We start from the raw sequence: 8852 nt of genomic DNA, 5'->3' as shown, positions 1-8852 counted from the left end.
AAATAAATAAATAAATAAATAAATAAATATATAAATAAATTTTTAAAAAAAGAAAAAGAAAAACAGGCCAAGGATATGGCTCAGCAGGTAACAGTGCTTGCCACCAACTCTGATGACCTGAGTTCGATCTCCAGGACCCACATGGTAGAAGGAGAAAACCAACCTCTGCGTGTTATCCTAACGTCCACATGTGTCATGGTATTTGAACACACACACACACACATACGGGGCAGGGGGGCGATATGTAAAGGAGAAAGATTTAATATAATAAAAATGTCTTAAAAGTTTAAAAGAAAATAATGTGATTTTAAAAAAAAACGGCAACTAGAGAAAGATGGCACTGCCTTTTGATTGGCCTTCTTTGGAACTGTCCAATGCACACGCATTTGCACAGACACACATGACGCACACACACAACTGGACGGTCTGTCTCTGTGCTCCTTACAGGGACTGGGAGGGCTAGAGAGAGCAGTTCAGGACAAGCAAGGGGCCGTACACAATTGCACTCTTCTCATTACTCCTACAGCAAGGCAGGCCTCGGCCACCCAGGCAAGTTTTCCTAAACTGTATCACCTACCCTGATCAATGACCCAGAGTGTGAGGCTATTGTTGGGGTCCTTCGGAGACTTCCGGGGTACCATTTTAATTAGGAGGGTCAGGGCATTGTCTCGGCCTTGGCCCGAGACTCCCTTCTCAGTCAGCAGCTCCAGGAGGTTACTGATAAGGACCTTCAGCTCCCGGGCAGGATCTGGCGACAGCACACACGAGTGATCAATGTCTATGACATAAGAGGTTCAGTCCTCCACAGCAGAGACAAAACAGCACAACAGAAAACGCGAAGTTAGTGGGCTCTACAGTGACCCAGCCCTGTGTGACTGCTGAACCCCTCAACTGTCAGACAGACACAGGCAGAGGAGGCTTCCCTCCTGGGTTCTAAGCTAAGCCCAGCTTTCTCCTCAAGCACCTTGGCTATTAGAATCCAAAGGAAAAGCTGGGTATGGAGACACAAGCATATAATGTCAGCACTTGGGAGGTTGAGTGAGAGTCCGTTTCCATGGTGAGACCTCGTCTCAGCAAAACAAAAGCATCTAGGGTGAAACACCACTAAGCCACATTCCTGGAGCTACAGAGCTCATCCTGGAAGGATTGGTTGGTTGAGTTCAGCTCCACCCATCCCCTCCACAACAGCTCCCACTCACCCACAATGATGGCACCTTCTTTGCCTCGGAAGCCTTTCTTGACACCTTCCTTGAGGGCATCAAACATAACCTGTAGCAGGTGGCAGGCCGCCAGCGACACGGCCTGGTTCTCCACACCCAGGATGGAGACCACTCTCCGCGTCCCCAGGACGCTCAGGGTTGCCACCGTCTAGGGCGGGAAAGAATTGGACAGAGGCTTGGTGGGTAAAGGGGAGCCCAACGGTGACTCCCGACAGCAGTGAGTCAGTGAGTGTGGCTGGGAAGTGAGCCAACGCCGGGGTGGAAAGGGCCACCAGCTCCAAGCGAAAAGGAAAGCAGGTTAAAAGTAGGACCTGGGTTCGTGCCATGCTTCCTCTCAGAAAGGATGGAAAGAAAGCATCCCATTTGGTAGTGGTAGCCTACACCTGCAATCCCAGACGGAGGCAGGATAGCAGCCAGTTCTAGGACAGCCAAGGCTACATATTACAGAGTCCTGGTCTCCTCTGCTCTCTGTAGCTGGGGGGAAGACAAGCCCCGGGAGCAGCTATTTGGTCTCCTCTCTCTTCAGGAAGGAAGCACACCTGGACAAGGCATCCTGATAAGAGGCAAGCTCCTTCCCAAACCCAGCAAGAGGGTCTGTGCACACCTGAGGGTTAGTGACGTCACTTAATTAATTAATTAATTAATTAATACCTTTTAATTTTCCAAAAATTAGTCGAGGGTTAGTGACGGCTGAAGGAAGTCATCTAGCCAATCCGGGAGTCACTGGGAGGTGCCAGTGTAGAGGGGTAGGGGTGGCTACAAGAATCCAACTTACTGGAAATACCTTTTAATTTTCCAAAAATTTTTTGGTCAGTTTCATACATATATTTAATGTAGTGAGATCATAGACACCCCATTGCCCCCTCTTAACCCCTTCCCACTCCTGCGGCCACTTCCTGTTTCTATGTCTTGCTTCTATGTCTTTCTTAAATGCGAGTCTTGCAGGCTGACACCTTGGCTGTGTTCAGGACGGCAATGGCCATGTCCTATCCAAGCCTGATTTACAGCCATCCTCATCCTCCTGCTCTTAGAGTCTTTCTGTCTGCACTCAGCCATCACACTTACTCTCAGCACTTTGACCAATTAGGAGTCTCTGCATTGATTGTCACCCTCTGTGAAGCTTCCCCGGTCCAGGCCGAGACCAGCACTAGTCTATGGGAATACATAATCCATATTTAAAAGGCAGCTTCAGTTCCTTTTCATTTAGCAATGCATCAGTAGTAAATGCTCCTCTATAGCCGAGGACTTGCTCAGTGGTAAACTTTTTTTTTAAATATTTATTTATTTATTATGTATATAACATTCTGTCTGTGTGTATGCCTGCAGGCCAGAAGAGGGCACCAGACCTCATTACAGATGGTTGTGAGCCACCATGTGGTTGCTGGGAATTGAACTCAGGACCTTTGGAAGAGCAGGCAGTGCTCTTAACCTCTGAGCCATCTCTCCAGCCCCTCAGTGGTAAACTTTGACTACATTTACAAACCACCTCCCACGGAGCAGGCTTCAAACCTAATCAGAATGTGTTTGTTTGGTTACCCCCTAACCAAGTCATCATGCCACTATTGCATCTGTGGGCACACTCACCTGATTGGTCAGTATTATTGCACACCGGCCTATGGCTGTTTAAGGCTGTTAATGACACAGCAGTCTGCATAGCACCTTCTGTACCAGCTGGGCTCCAGCTTGATTCTTCAGTGTCCTATACATAAAGTGTGTAGTGTCTTGAGCAACCAGGTCTTACTATATAGACAGATTTTTCTTTGGGCCTCCAATCACAAAAAAAAATGGCACAGAGATTTATTATTAATTATGAAATCTTGAGCTTAGGCTTGTCCCACTAGCTCTTACAGCTTAAAATAACCCATTTCTATTCATCTATGTATTGCCATGTAACTCATGGCTTTTACCTCTCCTCCTGTATGTCTTATTCTCTCTGTGTCTGTCTGGCAACTCCTTTTTCCTTCTTTCCAGAACGCTCTGTCCCCAGAAGTCCCTCCTAACCTCTTCCTGCCTAGCTAATGGTCATTCAACTCTTTATTAAACCAATCACAGTGACATATCTTCACACAGTATAAAGAAATATTTTGCAACATTATTCTCTAGTTCTCTGGTGAATAATCAAGAGCAATGAAAGTAGACTGTATTGTTTGTGCAGCCTCTGGGAGCTCCCTACCAACAACTCATAGAAAGGTCTCCCCCATGTAAGTTCTTTGTCGTTCTGGCTGTCGTGGAACTCACTATTAGACCATGCTGGCCTTGAACTCACAGAGATCTGCTTGCCTCTGCCTCCTGACTACTGGGATTAGTGGCATGTTCTACCACATCCACTCTGGGATATTTTTGTCTTCCCCTCCCCTCCACTTAGAATTATCATTTTACTTATTTATTTTTCGGGACAGAATCTTTATCCTTTAGCACAGGTTGCATAGAACTCACTGTGTATCCCAGGCTGGCCTTGGAATCAAGACAATCTTTTATAGCACTAACTATGTAGCCCAGGCTGGTCTTGAACGCACAGAGATCTGCCTGCCTCTGCCTCCTGAGTACTGGGATTAAAGGCGTGTGCCACCACATCCACATTGGGATATTTTGTCTTCCCCTCCCTTCCCCTTGGAAGTATCATTTTACTTTTATTTATTTACCTATTTTCAGGACAGAATCTCCATCTTTTAGTGCAGATTGTGTAGAACTCACTATGTAGCCCAGACTGGCCTTGAGTCAAGACAATCTTTGACTCAGACATCCCCAAGTGTTGGGATGACAGGCAAGAGTCACCACACTTGTCTTCCTGGATGGTTTTATTTGTGCCTCATTTTAATATATTCTTGTACTTTTAAACTGAAAATTCCTGCGTATAAAAGAACATGTATCTATGGTTTGCATCCAATTAGCAGCAACTGTTCTTGAATTTTCTTCTGAATATTCTCCCTGGACCATTGATTTTCCATGTGTGAGTTTGATGCTTTTCCACTGAGGATTATTTTCTTGAAATACTGTGTATTTGTGTGTGTGTCTTCTAGTTTTGCACTAGAGATTACTTGGTGCTGTCTCCTGTTTTCCGGTCTGGTGACTAGTAAGGCTTGTGGTCACCATCAGTTAGCGGATGTGACTCCACATCCATTCAGCTTGCCTCATGGAGTCCCTGTGCCCATGTAGCTCTGGTCCCTGTGCGCACCCCTTCCGGCTATCCAGCAGGGGTAAGGGGTTGTTATTGTCCACGAAACTGACTTTATTGTCCCTGTAGAGGTGTAGGATGAGATGTGGGTCAGCAGGTCATAACACTCTGCCTAGCTTTGGGGGGGATGATTTTATTGGGGTAAATTTTAAGAGAAGTGAGAGCCAGGATAAGGAGATGGGGGAGGGGGATGGGATTAGACCCTTAAAACCCTCATATTCCTTCCTGGAGCTTTGGCCTTGGTCAGGCAGAGTTTCAAATGAGATATTCCCTTCTCTCTTTTCTCTCCAGCTCTCCTGGGCTGGGCCGGGCCAAAAGCCGAAGATAATTGCAGCTCCTGGTTCTTCCCTCTTCTCTTTGCCGATACTAAGCTCCTTTTTGTGGCTGACCTCTGTACCCAGCACACCAGCGTGTTCTTCAGAGGACCTGGCAGGCTCTCCACTCCACATTTCCTCGATGTGAGAGACCCCCTTGTAACAGTCTGTCAAGTACCTTTCTTTGAAGGAAGAATAAGGAATTCTGTCAGCTGCGGGAGGGTGTCACTCTCATATCAAACATTGGATAGGGGAGCACGGAAGCACATATCTTAATTAAGGGAGCCACCTTAGGGTTGGCAAGAGACTTGAACCTAGAGTGGCCCTCAGGAGCCCAAGGCAATGTCCCCAGTTAGTTCCTTGGGCAGCTGAGGATAGGGAACCTGAAATGACCCTATCCTATAGCAATACTGACGAATATCTTGCATATCACCATAGAACCTTCATCTGGTGATGGATGGAGATAGAGACAGAGACCCACACTGGAGCATTGGACTGAGCTCCCAAGGTCCCAATGAGGAGCGGAAGGAGGGAGAAGATGAGCAAGGAAGTCAGGACCACAAGGGGTGCACCCACCCACTGAGACAGTGGGGCTGATCTATTGGGAGCTCACCAAGGCCAGCTGGACTATGACTGAAAAAGCATGAGATAAAACCGGACTCTGAACATGGCAAACAATGAGGGCTGATGAGAAGCCAAGGACAATGGCACGGGGTTTTGATCCTACTTCATGTTCTGGCTTTGTGGGAGCCTAGCCAGTTTGGATGTTCACCTTTCTAGACATGGATGGAGGGGGGAGGACCTTGGACTTTCCACAGGGCAGGGAACCCTGACTGCTCTTCGGACTGGAGAGGGAGGGGGAGAGAAGTGGGGGAGGGGGGAGAATGGTGGGAGGAAGGGGAGGGAAATGGGAGAAAGATAAAAAATAAAATATAAATAAAAAATATAATAAAAAAAAAACATTCGCTGGGTGCTGTTATGTGCTGGGTACTTAGTGAGGAAAGCTGGGCCAAGATTCTGTTAAGAGAGACTTTCACCTTAGAATTAAAGCACTTATGAACTAGCCCAGCAGGTGATGGCTAAGGTGGGGAGGTGGATGAACTAACTGAGAAAGATTTTACAGAGATGAGTCTTAACTAAGTTGGGAAGGCAGTATAGTAGAATTACTCACTTAATCAGTTATATAATCAGGCAAGTGGTGGTGGTGGTGGTGGTGGTGGTGGAGGTGGTGGTGGTGGAGGTGGAGGTGGTGGTGGCGTACTCCTTTAATTCCAACACTCAGGAGACAGAGGCAGGCAGATCTCTGAGTTCAAAGCCAGCCTGGCGTACAGAGTAAGTTCCAAGTCAGCCAGGGCTATGCAGAAAGACCCTGTCTTAAAACAAACAAAACAAAAGCAAAATCAAGCAAAAAGAAGAGGAAAACAGTTATCATTTAATTATTAATTAATGGTGGACGATTAAACTGGAATCGAGGGCCAAATAGATCCACTCTCCTTTAAAAAGCTTTAGCCAGGGTTTTTTTTTTTTTTTTTTTTTTAATCACACCAGAGGGAAAGGAGCCCACAACTCTGGCGGGTTTTATGCTTCCCCATTGGCTTCTAGCTTGCTTGTGCTTACACGTGCTCACTGAGACACGTTTTGCAGCGGTTGCTTTAGACTCTGTCAGAACATTGTAATCCCACTGTCCTATCTCTCCTGCTGTCTGCCAACACTCCTCCGGCTCACAGGGGCATGAATGACTCATTCTTCCTCCTCACTTGAAAAGCTGGGAGTGGGGCAGACACCAGTCAGATCACCACTGGCCTCTGGTGTGATGGTCCTGACTTCCCACTCAGCCTTGCTACTCTGAAATGGCGTGGTGATCCACATTTCCCAAGTGGTCTTCTGTGGTCTTCATGGGGCTTCATGCTGCTTGGAATCTGGAAGTTCCAGCCCCCTCTTCATCCTTCTGAGACAGGGGATTAGGGCACCTCCTGGTAGACTGTGAGTCTGGGCTCCCCACTCAACCTTTGCTGGTGTGGGTAGCAACTAGAGCACAGTTTCTTACGGCATTAGGCTGAAGCCATGTGGCTGTGGTTAGCCTGTCTTTCTAGGCTGTCTTCTCCTGGGCCTCCGGCTGCGGGCAGCTGACTTTCGTTAGCTGTCTTTGGGTAGTCTGTGGCTGTAGGAAAACATTCTGACCAAAAGCAACTTAAGTGAGGAAGACTTTATTTGTCATAAAATTCCAACTAACGGGCCAGTCCATCACTGCAGAGGAATCAAGGTAGGAACTCAAGGCAGCTGGTCTTATCTAAGACTAGAGGGAGAATAAATGCATGCACACTCAATTGCTTTCTTGTGCTCGGCTTGATTTATCCATTCTTATACAGCTCAGTACGCTCTGCCTGGGGAATGGTGCTACCCATAGTGGGCTGGGCCCTCCCACATCAGCCAGCTTGGTAAGACTACTCTTCACTGACAAGCCCACAGGGAAATGTAATGAAAACAATCCTTTTGTTGAACTCTCACCCCAGGTAGTTCTAGGTTATGTCAAGTTGACAATTAAGCTAACTACTATAGTATCCATTGGTGCTTTCAGGTTGTTGGCTTCTTCAGTTCCAAATCTGGGTCATATAAGTTGAAAAGTGAACCCAGGACTGCTTATTGTTTGGTGACTTTGGTTCTCAAACGTTCTGTGCTTTTCTACCGACTTGGGACAGATTCCCCCCAGGTATACCGTGAATCTTACAAACATGACCAAGATGAAATAAACAGACAAACAAACCACCACCACCACCACCACCACCACCAACAACAACAACAACAACAATAAAACCATCACTGAAGAGGGTGTGTACTATAAACCAGCCACCAGTAAGAGCAGATTTACAATTGGCTGGCTCCTGTGAACCAAGCTTGCCTTTAGAACTCCCATTATAATGAGATTAGCATCTGAACCTGTTCCCCAACACAGCTACTATTTCTACACTAACTGATTTCTATCAGGAAATCTCTCGGCAGTTATTAAAGGAGAGCACGCCCAGTGAATTCGGAAAAGACACACATTGCCAGCTTTGAGTCGCTGGGTAGAGGGAAGGAGTGATCCTTCTTCTAAAAAAGGTGACAGAATCGGTGCGAGAAGGGAGGAGTTGCTTGAAAGTAGAAGCTAAGTCTCGGATCTGAGAATTCACTGCCTGGTAGGAGCGAGATGGTGCAGAGTTAATGGTTTCAAGGCAGTGGGGCAGGAGGGGACAAGGGCATGAGATGCTCTGGAGGGCAGTGCCCTGCCAGAAGATGCTTGCTAGGAAAGTGACAGAGATGTGAGAAACAGCATCTCAGCTGAGACTGGGGGGGTGCTGGTGGGGTGAGGAGGATACCGTGGCTTCTGAAGGAGAGGGCGTGGGCAGTGCCAGAAGACACAGCTGGGCATTCGGGTGGAGACAAACCACGACAGATCTCATGCTGCAGGGTGAGTGAAAAGGTCGGTGAGGTTCTTTGAAGACAGTGATTTTTGAGTGGAACTGTCAGGGCTCTGTTTTAAATCCTGGCTTTGCGTTGTGCTGGTGGGTGACTGCAGGAAAGCCCAGCTTCCAGGTATCAGGAAAACTGGGTGGTGCTCTAGAACTTCAGACTTTAGAGTTTCAACCGACTACCCAGGGCTGGGGGTGGAAGAGCTACCAACAGTGTTGGTCAAGATAGGACCAAGCTGAGCTCTGCACCTGTGGTAGTCTGGCTGCAAAGCTATTCTTTGTTCAAAACTGGAGTGTGACAGTTGCACAATTGGGGTGCATCTGCAGTCCCCGCAGGGCTGATAGCTCTCTGCCTGTGTGGGGGTGAAGCAAGCAGAGAGGCCCCTTACTACTCTGAGAGAGGGAGAATGTGTGTGTGTGTGTGTAGGGTTCTGTCCATGATATGGCCTGCTTACATAATCATTGCTTGCAATTAAACATTAAGTTTGTTTGCTATCATAAGCAAGACTACAAAAAGCATCGAGAGCCAGTCATTTTTAAGTCATTGCTTCCTTGTGAGATACAGCCCCAAACCAAGTTACTGGGTTATAGGGTCTATTTGTTATTTAGTGTGTGTGTGTCTGTGCATGTGTGTGTGCGTGTACATGTGTGTGTGTGTGTGTGTGTGCGTGTGTGTATGCATGTGTGTGTGTGC

At 47.2% G+C, this 8852-nt stretch overlaps 1 protein-coding gene across 1 annotated transcript; it reads right to left on the bottom strand.

The window, feature by feature from the left end:
* Window positions 1-123: 123 nt before the first annotated feature.
* Window positions 124-1817, bottom strand: LOC101979709 (protein unc-45 homolog A-like). The gene is made up of 2 exons (XM_005364453.3): window positions 1200-1817; window positions 124-748 (listed from the first exon to the last, which is right to left on the bottom strand). The coding sequence occupies exons 1-2, from the start codon at window positions 1264-1266 to the stop codon at window positions 570-572; spliced, it is 246 nt and encodes an 81-aa protein (XP_005364510.1). The 5' UTR covers window positions 1267-1817; the 3' UTR covers window positions 124-569.
* Between the last annotated feature and the right edge of the window lie 7035 nt (window positions 1818-8852).

The sequence above is a fragment of the Microtus ochrogaster genome, assembly GCF_000317375.1.
Source record: "Microtus ochrogaster isolate Prairie Vole_2 chromosome 14 unlocalized genomic scaffold, MicOch1.0 chr14_random_1, whole genome shotgun sequence".
Classification (NCBI taxonomy): domain Eukaryota; kingdom Metazoa; phylum Chordata; class Mammalia; order Rodentia; family Cricetidae; genus Microtus; species Microtus ochrogaster.
The sequence above is the reverse complement of the archived record's forward strand: the minus strand, read 5'-3'. Positions and strand labels throughout refer to the sequence as shown.